This window comes from Phaseolus vulgaris, chromosome 4 (assembly GCF_051622355.1).
Source record: "Phaseolus vulgaris cultivar YP4 chromosome 4, ASM5162235v1, whole genome shotgun sequence".
NCBI classification, from domain to species: Eukaryota; Viridiplantae; Streptophyta; class Magnoliopsida; order Fabales; family Fabaceae; genus Phaseolus; species Phaseolus vulgaris.
The window spans coordinates 2,771,292-2,792,176 of NC_143501.1; the positions used below are offsets into that span (position 1 = coordinate 2,771,292).

The 20,885-nt window shown below is 24.8% G+C and overlaps 1 protein-coding gene, 1 long non-coding RNA gene and 1 other non-coding gene across 3 annotated transcripts; 2 read left to right on the top strand and 1 right to left on the bottom strand.

The window, feature by feature from the left end:
- Positions 1-1,736: 1,736 nt before the first annotated feature.
- Positions 1,737-4,969, bottom strand: LOC137836779 (uncharacterized). Its single transcript, XR_011085345.2, has 2 exons — positions 4,873-4,969; positions 1,737-2,365 (listed from the first exon to the last, which is right to left on the bottom strand). It is a non-coding gene; the product is annotated as an uncharacterized LOC137836779 (long non-coding RNA).
- LOC137836778 (MYB-like transcription factor EOBII) lies at positions 2,074-5,897 on the top strand. The gene is made up of 3 exons (XM_068645505.2): positions 2,074-2,368; positions 2,490-2,619; positions 5,283-5,897. The coding sequence occupies exons 1-3, from the start codon at positions 2,074-2,076 to the stop codon at positions 5,659-5,661; spliced, it is 804 nt and encodes a 267-aa protein (XP_068501606.2). The 3' UTR covers positions 5,662-5,897.
- A 10,987-nt stretch (positions 5,898-16,884) lies between these two features.
- TRNAP-UGG (transfer RNA proline (anticodon UGG)) lies at positions 16,885-16,956 on the top strand. The gene has a single exon. It is a non-coding gene; the product is annotated as a tRNA-Pro (tRNA).
- The last annotated feature ends 3,929 nt before the right edge of the window (positions 16,957-20,885 follow it).

Below are 20,885 nucleotides of genomic sequence, written 5' to 3' on the forward strand. Positions count from 1 at the left end.
ATGCGTCTCACCTAGCCACTTGTCTTTCCAAAAACTTTTTTTTTATTTCTCATTGTTTAAATTGTGTCTTCATCAAACCACTCATTGTCATTAGTAAGCCTACATACCTCTTTTATATGCTTCCACCATCTAAATTTTTTCCTATTAATCATATCACTCATGTTTCTCCAGTTGTCATATTTGGATTCAATCACCTCTTTCCATAACCCCTTTGTTTCTTAACTTAATCTTGATTTCCACTTAGATAACAATGTCATATTGAATAATTTTAAGTTTTTTACCCTAAGGCCTCCCACTTCTTTATTTTTATAGATATCATCCCACTTGACTCACACTGTGTTTCTTGTATCACTCTCCCAACCTCACATAAAATTTTTGGTTTGTTCTTAATTGTTTTCCCACATTTGTTGGGATCTTAAAGAATTATAGGTAGAAGAGAGATAAAATAGTTAATATAAATTTGAGCACACATACCTTTTCCAAAAAAGATAGATGTTTCTCTTTCCATGTTGACATTTTCTCCCTAAACTTATCCACAACATGTTGCAAAAATCACACCCTTTTTGGATCCCCCCTCCCATTCATCTGCTCCAATGCCACCAATTTTTGGTTTTGTAGAGGTTAATCCTTAGTGCAATCAATTCAAAACATCTAAGAATACTTTTAATGGTTATAACATTTTTTATATATGCTTCACATAAGAATAATATATCATTCACGATTTGTAAGAAGTTATTATTTACCCCTTTGCTTTTCACTTTAATCCCTAAAAAAAATTCCTTGAACATCGTCTCTCTTACTACTCCAACTAGTCTTTCTATCACTATTAAAAAAAAGCAGGGTGTCAATGGATTTCCAGTCTTAGTCCTTCGAAGGATTTCAACTCCTTTGTAGAACTACCATTTACCAAAATAATTAATAATAAAATTTATAATTATACCAGAAAATTAGATTAAACTAATCTTATTCTTAATATTTATGGGATGTTATTCTAATTTGTAAATTTTACCAATTAAAAGTTTAGATCAAATAAAAATATAGGTTAATGTGATTTCCCCATCCTCAAATTAGCACTCTTTCTACATATATCAATATCAATGTACATATATTAATCATTAACTTACATTAGTTAATATAACCGATACTTAAATTCTTAATAAAACATTTCCGATTTAACTTAATTAATAATATAAAGAACTGTTTAAGGTATTATTAGTTAAACATCGCCCTTCATAATATATTAAAAATTAAAAGTAGGTTATAAAAATAATTTGCATGTAATTACTTGATTTTTATCAAATACTAACCATATTATATATTAAAAAACAATTTTAATTAAGATATTTTTTATTATTTTCACTACAAGATAATCTATTAAATAGAAATTAATTTTAGATTAAAAATAATAATTAGTTACTATATTAACTAATTAATTAGATTTTAAAGTTGGTAGCTAAAGTCTTGATAGCAGTGAATACAGTGACTAACTATTTTTAGTTTCTAAAATTTGTTTCTATTTAATAATTTTGTGTGTAAAAAAATTAAAAATTAGGTAATACTTATAAAATGTTACTTAGTAATTTGAAAATAACAATTATTTTAAAGAATGTAATAAAACAAAAGATATTTATAGAACTTCAACACATATTTAACCTCCTATCATACTTACTTTTTTCTTGCACTTGGTCTCTCTCTATATTTCAAATAGGTCTATAAATAATTTTTCATACTTTAAAGGAGGTGAAGGTTACCTTCTTCCATTATCCAAGAAGACTTGTGATACTTGAAGTACATGTTTCAATTCCTTTCCTCTTTTGAAAAAATGTACAACACACACACACCACATGCTTTCTATGCATATGCTTTTGTATCTAATTACTCTCTAATAACTTACACTTTAATCATCTCACAAAAAAAAATTAAAAAAATAGCCATGCTTTCAAAATAAAACATTAATTTTCTTATCAGATAATATATATATTAATTAACTTATTATATTGTGATATTCATGCATGCATGGTGATGTGATGAACATAGTTAGGCCGTGAAAACCTAGTGTTATTACAAACGACAATGCATTATATTGTAATAAATAATCTTATATTTAATTATCCTCTATTTAAACCCTCCAACACTCATTATGATTTCCACGTCTTCTTCTTCTTCTTCTTCTTTTTCTTCTTCTTCTTTCTCTCTCTCTCTTATGTTCATATGTACAAAATAATGGACAAAAAACCATGCAACTCATCATCATCTCATGATCCTGAAGTGAGAAAGGGACCATGGACCATGGAAGAAGACTTGATCTTGATCAACTATATTGCCAACCATGGTGAAGGTGTTTGGAACTCTCTAGCAAAAGCTTCTGGTAATAAAAACATGTTAATTAATTAATTATTATTATTATTTTTTGCATAAACCCTAGCTATAGTGTGATACTCATTGGTTATTGTATTCATCATCTTGATGTGTAAAAAATATTTGTTTAGGTCTTAAACGAACTGGGAAAAGTTGTCGACTTCGTTGGCTAAACTATCTTCGTCCTGATGTTAGAAGAGGGAACATTACAACTGAAGAACAGCTTTTGATCTTTGAGCTTCATGCAAAGTGGGGCAATAGGTGAATATATATATACACATATACAATAAAGTGCTTATTCTCAAGCTTTCTATATATAAATCTTAAGAAAGGTATGCTATTTTGATTCCAAAAATTAAATTTTATTCTCCACCTTTCAACTCCTACAATTAAAAGATAGAAGAATTTGTTGACGATTATATTCAAAATGTTATAAAAACTTTCAGGTTAAATATTATTATACAACTTGAAATATCGGTTATACTAATATATAAGGATTGTTCTATAAATAAAAAGTAAAACCTAGATGATTTTCAAGCACTTGAAAGTGTTCTTAGCATTTTTTTTTCTATAATATGAAAATAATATATAGTTTTTAAAAGCATGTAAGAGGAAGAAGCCAAGAAAAAATGGCAACACATGGGGAGTTTTGTGAAACTTAGGGTAAAAAATATTGTAAATGGGTTCTCATAAAGTTTTTCGAATCCTCAAAATGAGATTTTAGTCATATGTGAAAGAAAATAGTTTTTTTTTTCTTTAAAGATGCATTTTTTTTATATATATACACCATGACCCACATGCATGCATATGTTTGGGAGGTGAGGGGATTTTTGAGATCTTGAAGAAGAAGAGAATGAAGTTTTTACTTCAAAAAGTAATTTAAGTAAAAGTTATTGTTTATCATTATTTTTTTACTTCTTAATTTAACTTTCAAAGATATATTACTCATTACAATTATTAAAGTTCCTCTTCCTTTTTACCTTTGATTTTCATTTCATCTTTAGTATAACTTATAAAAAATTTAAGAATAAGAAGTATAAGGAATTTGATGTTAAGACTGCAATAGTTAAGATATATGTAGGAATGAATAAAAATGACGAACTCCTAAATAAATTTATTATATGCAATTTTAAAAATAAAACAAAAAAGTGAAACAACTTTAGAAGGAGAAGAAGTATAAGGAATAAATGACACAGTACGCTAAAAAAACCTGTTACTGTTCTTAAACAAAAATATACAAACAGGGATAGATGGGGTGCCTCAATAAAATATAATTTAGGTTTAATTATTCATGTAATTTATGAAAAAACTTTACCTTTTAGGTATAATAAAAGTATATATTTTAATTCTTTACACTTTTTTTTTCCATTTCTACGAATCTATACCATAAAGACTAAAAAGATATTAAAAATATATTGGTGAAAAAAAGTAAAAGTTAAAAGTGTTTGATTGAAAAAAAAATGAAGAAAAATTAATAAAAATATATAGAAAACCATTAGAGTAAACACTATCATTTTTACTTTGTTTTTCTTCTTCACATCAAATCATTTTCAAGGATCCTTCTTCCTATATATATATATATATATTACACAGGGTGAGTTCATGGAAGTTGGGCACATGCAATAGTACTGTAGAGGACATAAGACAAAAAAAATTAAATGAATTTTGTACCTTATAAAATTTTTGTAGGTTTCTCTTTATTCTAAAACAATAAACATTTGCATAAAAAATATATTTTAAAATATTTATTGTAAAATAAAAGAGTGAGTGAAAATTTTTAGAAAATATAGAGAAAAAATAACCTAAAAAACTTGGATAATGCACAACTAAACCCATCCAAGAAATAAAAAAACCTAAACTATTTGAGAAAGAAAAGACATAAATGTTATCCCTTGTAGCTGGGATAACAAAGAAGCCACAGATTTTGGACACGTGGCTTTTCTTGAGCAAAGAAATATGAAGAAATATAAGTTTTTAGATAAAAATACGAAAAGGTTTACACCAAATCTTAGGTAGCAGTACTTTTTGTTTGGTAGGAAAAGACAACTAGAATTGATTAATAACTGGTTAATGAAAATATAGGAGAAATACAGAAAAATTTTCAAAAGTTTTTTTATTGAAAAAAAATAAAAATTAATGAAAAAGTGGTAATTAAATCTACCCTTTTTTATTTTATTTTTCATTTAACCATACTGCCACCATGATTTATATTTTCTTTCTACTGAAGAGGGTATTAGAGGGAAAAAATAAAAAAATGAAAGTGTCACAAATGATATATATAATATAATAGAAAGAAATAATGGAGTTTTTTTATTATACATGAATGAATATCATGAATAGGCAAAACAGAAGAAAAGAAGGAAATTTATGAGGTGAATGTGGGAAAAAAAATACGTAGAAAATTAGTATTGGCATAAAACACAGTAGAAAAAGCTTTTTATACTATACTAGAAACTATATACAAAAAAAATATGAGAAATTTTGAAATGTTTGAATGAAAGCACAGTTTTTTACCTGGGACTTGCACTGAGAAATTTGATTTTGGTGTTCTTTGATCCCATGATGTTTCAAAGCAAATGCATGATTCCAAAGAGTGATTGAGGAACTTATAGCCAAACTCTTTTATAAGTGAGACTCAAAGTTCTTCATCACTTTTATTCTCAACCAAGGAACATGGTCTCAAATTTAGACATGTGATAATTGCAAAACAAAATAGACATGTGGCATTTATTTTATATTGGTGCATTTTTGTTTTCTTATTCATCACACATTAAATGTGGCAACCATTAACAACTTTTCATTAGTGTAAGTGTAGCTTAAATGAATATGAGTTGGATAATTTTATTATAATATTTTTTTTATTATAAATTTTAGTTTTTTTCTCACTCTCTCAAATTTTAATTAATTGATTTGAATTTTTTAAGGTGGTCCAAAATTGCAAAGCATCTTCCTGGAAGAACTGACAATGAGATTAAGAACTTTTGGAGAACCAGGATTCAGAAACACATGAAGCAAGCTGAGAATTCACAACAACAGGGTAATAATAGTAATATATCAGAGACAAATGATCATCATCATCATCATCATCAAGCAAGCTCTAGCACAAGCCTAGTATCCAACATGGCACTGCAAATTGAGACTTACTCTGCACCCTCATATCAAGAAAATTTGGAGTCATTTCCAACACAGTTTCCTACAATCACTGATCAATCAAGTTCATGTACCAATCACAACATCAACAGCAACCATAACTATTGGAACATAGAGGATTTCTGGCCCATGCAATTGCTCAATGGGGATTGAACCTACATGCATGCATACATAAATAATACATATATATAATAATGATATATATACACCTAAGTTGTCATTGTGTTATCAGGCTTAACTAATAACATCATTAGGCACATTTATATGAATAGTTAAGTTTGGTGTTACCATGCCTTTGATGTGATGAGTCCAGGATTGAGTTACTTATATATGGATTAATATATTTATATGTAGGAAATTATATATATAATATGTCCATTATTGTATGATTATCGTAACTAATATGGTAGGTGTACCATATAAGATATGTTTTTTTTATCAGCAATATAAAATATGTTTGAGAATTACACATTTTAAATAATATAGCATGCTCGTGTTGTAGTAAATCCTAGTATGAATTATTTTATTTGTCTCGAATTTATGTAGTGTCTCGATTTGTCTCAAGCTCAACCTAATCAATAGTCATATATTTGACATTGACTGGTATTAGAAGTAGTCTCTAGTTTTGATCATTCATATAAATGGAAAGACAATGAGGCTAACATGGACATGAACTTGCATTTCCATTTTAGAAAAATAAATTGTTATTATAACATTGCCTAATTGAAACTAAAAGATATCTAACACCTTGTCAAATCACAACCACTAACTCATTACGATCGATTTTATGGTGACAATTTTCGATGATGTAGATGAAGTTTTCAATTCTAGTTTCAAGTTTGTTATATATATACACGTGTATGTATATCACGACTATCCAACACATTGGACTTCGACGTAAACCTAATTCTCGACAAGGAGTGCATGGTTGAAAAGTCTTCACATGTCCCTCTTAAATCATCCACTTCTTCAAATAATATTGATGACAACTAATTATTGAATTAATCTACATCTTTTATAAAAAAAAATGTAGAAATAAGGGAAGACAAACATTGGATATCACTTTAAAAAAGTAAAACAAATTTTTAATATAACTTATTTAAGTATTTTTTTAAGGTGTGCTTTCTTTATTAAAGATTATACATTAACTAGATATAAAACCAATTTACAATATATAAGTAGAGACAATCATCACCTTACAAGTCATTTGTATGAAGATGAGTTAGACTTAAACCCACTTTTTAATATAATACTATCATAGCAAGGTTTGTTGCACCTATCGCATCACATGTTATCATACTGCTATCAAATCATCAACAAATATTTAGTTTCACACATGAAATATTTATGCCTCAATGCGAGAGAGATGCGTTAGAGATCCCACATCAATTAGAAATAAAACCAATTTATAGTACATAAGTGGAGGCAATCTTCATCTCACAACTCGATTTTATGATAATGAATTAGACTTAAATTCATTTCTTAACATTCTTCTCCCTAAAAATATAATTTAACCATTTTTAAAAATACTTTTTATGGTAAGACTTTTGAAAAGTGATATTTTTTATTTATCTAACATTCTTAAATGAGGTACAAATTTATCTTTTTAATAATCTCATAAGTTGTATCCTTTTGTGTAGATCAATATCCTTAATAATTAAGAAAGATAAACCAAATATATGATTGTAATATATTTTTATAGATTTAATTTAATATTATACTAATGTTATTAGAAATTAATATTTAAATGATTAGTTGTCATACACATCTAACACTATTCCTCATAGATCTTGAAATTGGATAAAAAGGGATGTAGTTTACTTGTCATTTGTGAGGACCAAGTTAGGCAAATGACAACATTAGAATAAGGTATTTAGAATTGATGTAATGGCATACTTTAATTTTGCTTAGCTTCCAACGTATATATTGAGACAAAGGGAAAAAGAAGGTCACTAGAAACTATCTTTTAAAGGAAACAATTAGGACAAGTTACTTGTGGGTTTGGCTTGTGTTTTTTGTGCAAAAAACCCTTTTTCTCCATATTCAAGGGAAAACTCACATGTCAAAGATAAAGATCATTCACATTGGGGTCGGCCACTTCAAAACAAAAGTCATCACCAATTTAATATGAGATAAATGCAATATTAAATTCTATAATTAAGATATATTTGGTAGATATTAGTGAAAATATTAGAGAAAAGCTTAAAAAAATATTGATTTTGGAGTATTTATTGATTTTTCCTATGACTAAATTTTTGTTGAGAACTTTTATTGGTTAATTAATTACTTTTAGTGGAGTTTCTTCTCTTGAATGCAATTTTTTTTTCATCTACAAAATTGAAACTCAACGTGGGGAAAATTGAATCTAGTATCCCTCAAATCAATAATTTCTAGGTCTTTTTAATTATATTATAGATATTAAGTTAATTTTTAGATTTTTTTTACTTATTGAAAAACATTTTTTTAATAGTTTGTAGTTTTTTAGACGACCCTTTAAGTAATGTTTTGTGAAATGCTAGTTTGTAACTTTTAACCTTTCATATTCATTTTTTTTTTGTTTATCAAACTAGTGTTTCACCTTTTTCGAAGAAATTCTTGTTTTAACTTAATGTACTAATATTCAACATAATGAAAATATGACGTTTATATAAGTATGGTGTTTTCATGCTAAACATGACTAAAATAATTTAAGATACTATATATGTAATTAATAATGAAATAACGCCATATAGGAATATTATTTTATTAAAAATAAATAATAGAATTACATATTCAATTTATGAATAAGAATAAAAAATTAAATTAATTTTAAAAATTATAAATACCTTAAATTATCTTTTTCATAAATTAAATTTGATGTTAAGTTAAGTTTTTTTTAGTCTGGGCTCATTCGGCTGGTTCAGTATTTTTATAATTTGCCACCTGTTTTCTCATATCTGCACCATGTTTTCTTATGAAAAAGCCTGGACCTATTCGGCTGGCCCAGCATTTTAACTAGTTCCCACCCTTTTTTATTTATATACCCCTCAACTTTCATTTACTCTCAAAACTTTGGGTCCTTTGGCCCAATTTTTCTACTATTTAGCAAATATTTTGTACATACACAACAACCAACATTTGTTAAATCTAAGGCAACATAAAGATTGAAAAATCATTTAACAAAAAGAGAAATAGAATTCTCTTGTTTTTGTTGAAACCCACAACCTAGATTTAAGCTTATAAGTTTTATGATCTAATAGAAAACTTCAGTTCAAAATATTGTTTTATTTTGTTGAAAATTGTTAAAAATGGAATACAAACACACATGAAGATTTGATTAAGAGAAACATGTAACTTATAATATAACAATTAATGTGTTATTTTTCTCACCTAATCTTAAAATGGGAGTTGCCCTTATATATGTTCTCATGTAACATTTGGATGTCTTGTAATAATTGGTTATGTATGTGCTACACAAGGAGAGTACCATACACTCTCTTCAAGATAGTCATCTTCTCAAAGAAAAAAAAATAGTCAAAGTTGTTTAGTGGTATGGTTTGTTATAATATTATATTCATAGCGACATAGAAATAATGTCACTTTCAAACAACATGATTTAAATTGTCATAGGATAATAAAACTTATTAAGCATAAATCTTGGATGTGGATTTCAACAAAAAATAATGAAATTTTTTCCCTTTTATTAAATGATCTTTCAATCCTTAACTACCTTAGATTTAACTTATCTTTTTTTTTTTTTTATAAAAATACTCTTTGTATTTATGTTATATTCAAGTACTTTTTGTTGGCTAATTGAGAGGAAAAAAAACATATATATATATATATATATATATATCCTCACTTGTTATTTTTTAATTGTAGGCCTATTAAAATAATATGGAGTTGAATTCATGATGTATTCTTATGTTTAATGTTACGCAAAGTCAAACTTTACAATTTTTTTCAGGTCTCTCTACCTTCTTTTAAGGCATACAAAATATTGAAGAAAAAAAAGTTATTTGAAGTCTCCTTAATATAGGATTTGTTAAAGTTAATATGGATGGATTGTTACTGGTACAGGTGTCTTCTGGAGAGATGATGAGTTCATTGGTGAATTGTGACTGTTATTCTTACTACTACAGTATTTCAAATCAAAAGTGTAAAAATCTTATTACAGGTCACCTAATTAGCTTGATGGTTGGATTAATCCTTATCAATTCAAAGTAGTTGGGTTCAAAACCTGTACAAAGAGAAAGTGAGTTCAAAAACACAAAGAGGTATTTCAAAATACCTTACCTTTTTATTAAATAATATTTAAAATATCTTTTTTCATAGTAATTCCAAAAAAATATAATTTGATATTTTAAAATACCTCATTATCTTCTTAACTATCTTTCTTACATCTGTAACGTTGAAACCTATAGTAAGGAGTTTACAATACTTAAAACAATTTTATCTTATATATTATATATCAAATTAATTGAAATATGATTCAATGACTGGATTATATTGGAAAAAATAATTATGTCTAAAAAAATCGATATTCTTTTACACTTTTAAGATTTTTAACTCACTTCTAGAAATCTTGAACTGAAAATGCTTAGATTGATAATGAGTCATCCAAATCATTAAACTACTTAGCTGGCCTTTAATAGAAAAGTCTCTACTGCATTAATGATTTTCTTACTCTTAATTATATATAATATTAAAAAAATTATAATTTTAAGATTACTAAATAAAAAGGTATTTTGAAATACCTTTATGTGGATTTTGGAGCTCTCTTTTATGTGTCTACAGGTTCGAACCTAAGTGTTTAAATTAGTAAGAAGTAATTCATACCATCAAACTACTAAGGTAACCTGTACTAATAATTTTACAATATATCAAATAATTTTATCTTATTTTTAATAATATAAACTCAATAATTTTTAAAATCTATTTAGAAATTAAATTTATACAAAAATCTAATTACTTTTTATAATCTAACATGTTAATTAACCTTCTTAATTATACTACTTTTATTTTATTTTATTTTATATTATTACTTATATTAAAAGATATGTGATTCTAGTATTCAGATCCTACTAGCCAGATATGTTTATTACACAATCTGATTAAAATATTTAAGACTGTAATTTGTTTTTTCTACAAAATTGAAACTCAAAAACGTGGGAAAAAATGAATATAGTATCCCTCAAATAAATAACTTCTCGGAATTTTTAATTATATTATATATATTAAGTTGATTTTTAATTTTTTTTTAAATTGTTGAAAAACATTTTAAGTTGTAAACAATGTTTAATAAACATTTCTTTAATAGTTTGCAGTTTTTTAGACACCTTTAAGTAATGTTTTGTAAAATGCTACTTCGTAACTTTTAAGCTTTCATATTCATTTATTTTTCTTTATCAAACTAGTGTTTCACCTTTTTCAAATAAGTTCTTGTTACAACTTAAAATACTAAATTCAACATAGTGAAAATATGACGTTGATTTAAGTATGGTGTTTTCATTCTAAACATGACTAAAATATTTAAGATACTATATATGTAATTAATGATGAAATAATGCCATATAAAAATGTTATTTTATTAAAATTATAGGATTAAATAATCAATTTATGAATAAAAATAAAAAAATTAAATTAATTTTAAAAATTATAAATAGCTTAAATTATATTTTTTAAAAATTAAATTTGATGTTAAGTTATACTTAAGTGTACTCATTTTTATTATTTTGTATTTATTAGTCACTTCAACACATGATTTTATCAAACTCTTTTATTTAATAAGTTAGCTAACACTTATTAGTTTTTAAGTAGTTGTTTAGCTTGCAACTAGTTTTTTCAAACAATGTTGTCACACTTATGGTCTCCTCTTATTAGGGTGAATAGATGAAGTTGAATTAATTATTTAAATAAAAAAAATACTATTTTGGAGGAGACCATCTTAATTTAGTTGAACCAATTAAAAACTTGATAACTCAATTGATTTAGTATAAGTTAATATTTTATTAATATATATATATATATATATATATAACTTAAATTTATGTTTTTCACTTTTTTAATGGTATTGTTATTAAGAATCTTATTATATATATATATATATATATATATATATATCATTGTGAAAGACAAACATCTTAACAAAATTATTACATTACAAACATAAAAACATTGAAATTTGAAAAAAAAAAATATATTAGAAAATTAGGTAAATACTTATGTAAAAATTATCAAGAAAACTTAAATCCATAAACCACAATATCTCACATTGAATTTGGAATAACATCAAACAAAACAAAAGAAGTTATGTCTACCAACATAACAAAAGTTAAAACATATATTTATATCTTTATATGTATTATCCTTTCTAAAAATACGAGAAATTTATAGAAAAAAATGAAAAATGAAGGTGTTTTTATAGGGCCTATGAAACAACTAGCTTATTCTTACCTTCTCGGTATCTTTGTCTCCAACTGCTATTTTGGGTTTTCGGCTACACGGTCCACTGAATTGGGTTTGGTCTGGTTCTCAGCTACTGGATATGAGCTTTCACTTTTCTGCTAGGTCGATATCAACTCTCAATTTTTGGGCTCAAGATTGCTCTTGGGTGGATGTGTGTACCTCCAATTCAACGATAAAGTTATAATCAATTTATTTAGTTATCAGATAAAAATCACTCTACTTACCTCTTGAACATATCACCTATTTAGTGGGCTTTCAGCTACTGGATATGGACTTTCACTTTTCTGCTAGGTCAATATCAACTCTCAATTTCTGAGCTCAGGATTGCTTGGGTGGATGTGTGTACCTCCAAGGGACTTCGACGATAAAGTCATAATCAATTTGTTTAGTTATCAGATAAAAATCACTCTACTTACCTCTTGAGCATATCACCTATTTATAGTGTTCATTTGTTGGGCTTTTCTTCTTTGCACCTTGCAATTATTAAATATACTCTGAACATTTTGGGCCTATTTATTGGGCTTTAGTACAGTCTTTTCTTATTCTATTTATTTTAGTTTAACATTTGTCATGTTGACGACCTCTCGGTCATTCGGCCACTCAGTCCAGCCAGTACAAAAAGCATTTAATTTATCTATTATAGATATACTAATTGTATTACATACTTCAAAGCAATAAATAACAATATAGAATTACTTTCTAGTTATAATTTGATGTCATCTTCTTTAATACATTTGTTCATTCAAAACAATGATAATAATCATAACTTTGATTTGAAATGTTGTAGTAATACAAATCCACCAATGAATTTATTATATCCTTAAAAGATAATTGTGGTGGTAAAAATTTGTTCATATTATTAAATTTAACAAATCTTATATTAAGAGAATTTTAAATAACTTTTTGTAGTATTTTTTATGTGTTAGAAGAAGGTAGAGGAACATGCAAAAGTTTTCAAGATTTACTTTTCATGAAGTTAAACATAACATCATGAATTCAATTTCTTATTATTCCAATGGTCCCAATAAAAGAATAACAAGTGAAGAGATCTATACTTTTTCAATTAGCCAATAAAATAAAACTTCAATATAACTTAAATAAAATGAGTAGTGTAACTTCCATTTTAAGATTAGGTGACAAAAGGAACACACTGTAAGTTGTATGTTTATCTTGAAATCTTTTTGTATTTGTATTCCATTTTTTAACACTTTCCAACAAAACAAGACATATGTGTAATGGTTTGGATAATATTGTTTTATTTTGTTAGAAATTGTTAAAAAATAGGATACAAACACATGAAGATTTGATGAAGACAAACATACAACTTACAATATAACAATCAATGTATTACTTTTTTCACCTAGTCTTAAAATGGGAGTTACACTTATATATGTTCTCATGTAACATTTGGATGTCTTGTACTAATTGGTTGTGTATTTGTTGTGTTACACCAGAAGAATACAATACACTCCCTTCAAGATAGTTGTCTTCTCAAAGAGAAAAATAGTTAAAGTTGTTCAGTGATATGGTTTGCTATAATATTATATTTATGGCGGCATAGAAATAATGTCACTTTCAAACAACATAATTTAAATTGTCATGGGATTGTAAAACTTATTAAGCATAAGTCTTGGATGTGGATCTCAACAAAAAATAATATGAAGTTGAATTCATGATGTATTCTTATGTTTAATTTTACACAGAGTCAAACTTTACAAGTTTTTAGGTCTCTCTACCTTCTTTTAAGCCATACAAAATAATGCAAAAAAGATATTTGAAATCTCTTTAATATAGGATTTGTTAAAGTTAATATGAATGGATTGTTATTGGTACAGGTGTCTTCTGGGGAGAAGATAAGTTCATTGGTGAATTGTGACTGTTATTCTTATTACTACAGTATTTCAAATTAAACTTGTAAAATTCTTATTACAGGTCACCTAATTAGCTTGATGGTTGGATTACTCCTTATCAATTTAAAGCAGTTGGGTTCAAAACCTGTACAAAGAGAAAGTGAGTTCAAAAACACATAGAGGTATTTCAAAATACCTTTTTATTAAATAATATTTAAAATATCTTTTTTTTATAGTTATAGTAATTCAAAAAATATATAATTTTTTAAAGCACATATTTAATTAATCCAATACACTTGAATTATTTGTTAATATATATTATCAAAATATAATTTGATATTTTAAAATACCTCATTATCTTCTTAACTCTCTTCCTTTCATCTGTACTCTTGAAACCTATAGTAAGGAGTTTACAATACTTAAACCAATTTTATCTTATATATTATATATCAAATTAATAGAATTATTATTCAATGACTGAATTATGTTATATTTAAGTTTTTTGTTAGCTATTAAAAAAACATATATATCCTCCCTTATTATTCTTTAATTAGGGAACTATTAAAGTAATATGGAATTGGATTCATGATGTGTTCTTTATATTTAACTTTATGTTATGTTTAACTTTATGGAGGGTCAAACTTTAAAAAAATTTAATGTCTTTTTACCTTTTTACAAAGCATACAAAATACTGAAAATAAAAATAAAAAAATTCACGTATTAGAAGTTAATACAACATTCCAAGTCAAAATTATAAATTTCTTATTTCAGATCACCTAAATAGCTTCATGGTTTGGATTACTCTTTAAAAAAAATTAAAACACTTAGGTTTAAAATCTATAAAAAGAGAAAGAGAGTTAAAAAAAAAATAATGAGATATTTCAAAATACCGTATATAGAATAATATTAAGAAGATAACTTAAAAGAAGATAATGAGATATTTTAAAGTAATCTAAAAATATAATTCTTTAAAAATACATATTCAATTAATCTAATATACTTGACTCATTTGATAATATAAATTATCAGAATATAATTTGATATTTTAAAATTTCATTATCTTCTTAATTCTTTTTCTCTTATCTATTAAATTAATATAAGTATATTATAAAATTACTGAACTATAATGCACAGATTAATTGTGTTTTAAAAATATATTTTTGACATTATTATAAGATATTTTAAAATACTTTTTTTTAAGATATTTGAATTAATGATATCTTGAATTAAGTGCTTAAATTGATAATGAATAATCTAAATCATTTCAACTTCTTAGGTAACTTTTAATAAGAAGTTTACATTACATAAATTTTTTTCTTACTCTTAATTATCTATATATAATATTAAAAAGTCAATTTTAAGATAAAAAAGTATTTTAAAATGTTTTTTTATGATTTTATGTGTCTTATTTTTGTTTATGGATTTAGATTGAGTGATAAAAAACTTAAAAAAAACTAAAAAAGATATTTGATCTTAAAATAACATGTCGTTAAAAATGTTTGAACAAAGAGATTACACAACAAAGAAAGAAAACTAATATTTAATGTATTTTTTTAACTTTGAATATAAGTTTTGAACTTTTAAGTGTTTAAATATTTTTTGGAGAGATGAGTTGATTGGTGAATTGTGATTCTTATTCATATTACTACAATATTCTAAGTTAAAATTGTAAACTTCTTATTACAGGTTACCTAAGTAGCTTGATGGTTTGGATTACTCCTTATCCGTTTAAAACACATAGGTTCGAAACATGTAGAAAGAGAAAGTGAGTCCAAAAAGCATAATGAGGTATTTCAAAATATCTTATATTAAATAATTATGTTAAAAAAATTATAATTTTAAGATTACTAAAAAAAGGTATTTTGAAACCTCTTTATGGTTTTTTAAGCTCTCATAATTTTGTATACGGGTTTCGAACCTAAGTGTTTAAATTGGTTAATAGTAATTTAAACCATCAAACTACCAAGGTGACCCGTACTAATAAGTTTACAATATATAAAATCCTTTTATCTTATTCTTAATAATAAAAAATCAACTATTTATAATACATGAACCATTACATTACATGTCAAAATTATAATTGTTGATTTTTTTTTTGTTATAATAGATTTTGTAATAGTCCATAAATATATCTAACTATTACAAGTCTATAGTTTTTCAAAAATATATCTAATAGATTAATAGAACTTATATAAATACAAATAATTACATTGCAAAACTCAAAATAGTTTCTCTTTCCACCTTCATAGTTTCTCTTTCTATCTCCATACTTTTTTCTAATCTCAATAATACTCTTTTAAATATGGTGAAAAGTGTGGTGTTTTCTACTTTCATTTTCAAGGGGTGGTTAATAGTAAACATTTGTGATTAAGATAAGTTTTGTGGTGTCTTTATTAGTGGTAGTTGTGTTTTTGAAAGTCACAAAATAAAAAAAAGCACAGTGAGATACAAAAATGAAGTACAAAACTCTAAGAAAATTATCTTTGCACTAGTGAATGTTGAATATAATGAATCTTCTCGTCAATCCTCTCACACATACTCAAATGATAACACTACTCCCTCAAACACGGTGTCCAGAGAAAAATGAAAGTGTTGCGTCCGGAAGGAAGGTGTGGGATACATGATGCAACAAGTTATTTTAAAAAGTGAGATCATACTTCATTTAATGTTATTTAAATTTTTTTTAAAAATTAAAATCAACTTTTCATGAGAAGGGAAAAATATAGAGGTGAATGTGGAAATTGTTATTTATAGAGAATTTGATATTATTGAAATATAAATAATATTTTTCTCAATAGAATAAATCTCTCTCCAGCATATTCACACGCATCAATAAATATAAATAATTTATTTAATTTTAAATTTTTGACCAATATATCAAATTAACCTTAATTATCAGCAATTTAAAAATATAATTTAAATAATATAACAATTTTAAACATATATATAATTTAATTGATTAAATCACATGAATATTAAATCTCACTATTAAATGTGTATAGTATAAATAATGTATACATTTAAAAATACATATATATATAATGTATAATATAATATGAAATCATATAAATATTAAACTGGGCATTTGGTCTAGTGGTATGATTCTCGCTTTGGGTGCGAGAGGTCCCGAGTTCGATTCTCGGAATGCCCCAAATTTTTTAATTTTTTTATTTAATTTTTTCAATTTGCATTTATTTTGTTTTTTGTAATTTTCAATTTGCATTTACTTTGCAATTTTCATTTTTTTTGTAATTTTCAATTTGCATTTATTTTGCAAGTTTCATTTTTTGTTGCATTGAGTTGTTTTTCTTTGAAAGTTTAAGAGTTGGTAGGACTTTGAGGAGCATTCTAGGGTTGAATTCAGTGTTCAATTTAATGTGATTTAATTGAGTATCAACAACTTCATCACTCTTTCTTCTTTTACCACATAATAAGGGGAATTCAAACTACTCAATAAACAATATAAATTAAAAGAATTATAATAAAAAAACACAAACTTTGCTAATCCAAGTTTTTTGCCCTAATGATTTTCTATTTTTTGTTCTCATAACTTTTTTGTTTATATATTGATCCTATTAATTTGAGGTGGAGATGTGTTGTTTATTTAAAATTTCAAAATTAATTTTAAAAAATCTCTTTAACTAAAGGGTCAAGCTTTAATGTTTTAAGAAAGTTTGTTTAATATTGAAGGCACTTGTTTATCTATAAATTTTTTAAATAAAGCATATTAATAATAAATTTATTCAAAATCCAAAAATTTATTAATAAAGCATACTAATAAAATAAATCAATGATATTTTTGTCTTGTAATTAAATTTCACTCATTTTCAAATTGGAAAGAAAATTTGTTTTCATGGGATCCATTAAAACTTTTTTTTTCTTCCTTATTTATCACTTTAATTGGTAACGGATAAATAAGATGAAAATGGAGAAAAAAACATATTTAAATAAATATTGTTGACTAATGATGAAATTGGAAAGAATAAAATTTTAATAAATAATAAATAAATTGACAAAATATATAAAGAGTGAAATTAGGGTATTAAGTTACTACCAAATTAATCTTTTCTTCACACTTTTTGTTTTTCTTTCTGCCGCTGAGTTCCTCTCATTTTTTCTCACGCTATTTGCTGCGGAAACAGGTAAATACGAATTATTTGCTAATCTTATCTCTAATTATTGATTAGTGTCATAATATTTTATATGTATCTTCTTTTTTATTTTTTCTTAATTGATTTTCATGAACCCTAAATCGATTCTCTTCATTTGCTAATTGGTTATTGGTTTCAATTCTACATATGATAATTGATTGTTTTTCTCAAATAGTTTGTTCTCTTTCCAACAATTTTATATAATCATTTGCTTAAATTTTGGATGTTTGAGGAATCAATTTTCATGGGGTAATGTAGTATTGTTAACCCTTGTCCTTTTTTTACTATGTTTTTTCTTAATGAATTAAACAATCTTAGAATAATTTTTAATATTTTTATCTTAATTTCTCCTTGATAATTAAGCAACTTACAAAATTATTTTATATTTTTTCTTTATTTCTCTCTTGGGTTTGTTAAAATTGAATTAGTTGAGAAATTAAAATGAGAGCATGCAAATCGAGTATATATATGAAAAAGAAAATTTGTTTGCTTAAGATGAAATCATGACTAGGGAAAAAAAAATATTTTTTCAATTATATAATGTGTGATGTTGTGGAAATTTTATTGTGATTTGGTTTTGATCCCATTAGTCAATAGTTGTGGTACATCGGTGACTAGATATAAAATAGATATAAAATGTGATAAACTTTTTACACAAAGATAAAATAATATTTTTTATTTATAATAGATTTCTTCTTCTATCTTTCTATCAAAATAAACAACAACATAATAATAATAATAATAATAATATTATTATTATTATTTAATTTTCTTTTCTTTCAAACAAAACATTCCAACATTTTAACTTTTTTTTTTTTATTCTCTTGTGTTTTATTTCTTTATTCAATATCAAATTGAATAATTGTTCACAAGTCTATTTCATTTATTCTTTCCAAATAAATAAAAGAAAACACAAAAAAAATCAAATAGAGTGGAACACTTTATTTCCTTCTTATTTTATTTTTTATTTTGAGGTTGCAACCTAACATAACATCAATTCTTTAAGTAATTATGTACTAAATTTGAATAATTGTTATTGAAACAATTATCACTTCCAATTTTGTGATATAATTGTTTTTGGTAAATTTTATAAGAATGGACAAAAACTAAAGTAGTCATCTCTTAAAGTTAGGTTATAATTTGACTAAAAAATCAGTAACACATTATCTTCCATAAAGTATGAATAAGTTGTTCTATTTAATTCTCCTTCGACAAACCTTGTATTTATGTAGTAGTAGTACCATAATGGTGTCAATCCTTTAGAAGTTATGACATTATATATATAATGTTAAAAAAGTGAAATATATATTTCATATTGCAACTTCTACAAAATCTTTCAAAAGACCTTTCTTTTGAATCATTTTATGTTGTAAATACAACCTCAAGTAGTTTGTAAAGTCGATTTTTGTGATATTACTAATCTTATAAGAGTTATTATATCAGTTATGCATAGTAAGTCGTATAAGTTATGATAAACATAATCCGATGTTTGTATTGATTATTGAATGACATGTTTATCATAACTTATATGATTTACTATCTTCAAAATACATAAGTCATCTTATCAAGATTGTATTAAATATATATAAACAATTCTAACTAGGTTTTTTAGATTTACTAACATCTTCTCTGTAATAAAACGCTTACTTATTTATCTAATAATTAAACAATAATTATATCTATAGATAGTATTTTTAATGTTTCCATCTAGTAATGACAAAAATATTTATAGATAAAATCTACAACAAATACTAAATAAATATCTTTAATAAAATATTGACGGATAATGTGTATGAATATTTTAATTACATACTTGTCATAATATCTTCTAATTATTATTTAAGTATTTTTTTTAAAAACTTAAGTGACAAAAGAGAAATTTATTATTGAAAGAAATATTAATAATTGAATTATTTATAATTTAATTTTATATATTAATATTTTTTATTTAGATTTATGAAATTGAAGTTGTTTGTATTTTTTAAAAAACTTATAGTACAACTCATTTAAATTTAGTTTTAAAAAAGACTAAATTTATTTCTATTAATATTTATTTATATAGTTTTATTTTAAATATACATTAAAATGATCTGTTTTCCGAATTTATATTTTAAAGTTCTACATATATCTATGAATAGTATAAAAAATCTCACAAACACTTTTTCAGACAACACAGGTAAAGGGTAAATACTCATGCTTGCACCACCTTATTTTCATCAATAAAACAACTTAATAAGAATATGATCCATATTCTTCATTAATTTATCTTTAAACGATCTTGAATAGAATGACAAAATAATTAGTACCTTTAATATATATGTAGTTAATTAGTACTAGCATTTTAATATTGAAAGATACACATAATTACTTATTAGTAGTGATTTTAATTACTAGTGATTTTCATCTGAATGTTTCTATTTTTTTTCAAGAGAAACAATAATAATTGTAAATTGTTTAGAATATAACCTTATAACTTTAAATTTATGAAATCAAAATTATTTTTAAGAAGGTTAATTTTTTATTTAAATTTATATTTCACAGTAAAATTTATTTAAATTTACTTTTTAAGAAAAAACTATTTACCTTAATAATTTAAATGCAAATTTATTTATACTTTAAAATCATTTGCTTCTTAAACTGATAAAAAAGATCTCTGTTTAGTGAGGAAAACACTGAGATTAAAAATAATAAAAACACAAAATAAATCTTTTAAAAAGACAAAACATGAAACAAGTTTTAGTAAAGTAAAAACCAGAAAACAAATTTCATCTTACAAAATAACTATTTTTTCACATTCCCTTTGTGTGAGGACAAAGATGGCGTGAAAATAAAGCGTGTAGTGTTTGGTTATGTACTCTCTCTCTCTCTTTCTCTCTTTCTATCTTTCTCTTTCTCTCTCAACACAACATGAAAAATGTTAAAATATCAT

Coding starts and splice junctions, on each gene's coding strand:
- LOC137836778 (XM_068645505.2), top strand. CDS start 2,074: ATGCATTATATTGTAATAAATAATCTTATATTTAATTATCCTCTATTT. Junction 2,369..2,489: donor CTCTCTAGCAAAAGCTTCTG/GTAATAAAAACA, acceptor ATATTTGTTTAG/GTCTTAAACGAACTGGGAAA. Junction 2,620..5,282: donor CATGCAAAGTGGGGCAATAG/GTGAATATATAT, acceptor GAATTTTTTAAG/GTGGTCCAAAATTGCAAAGC.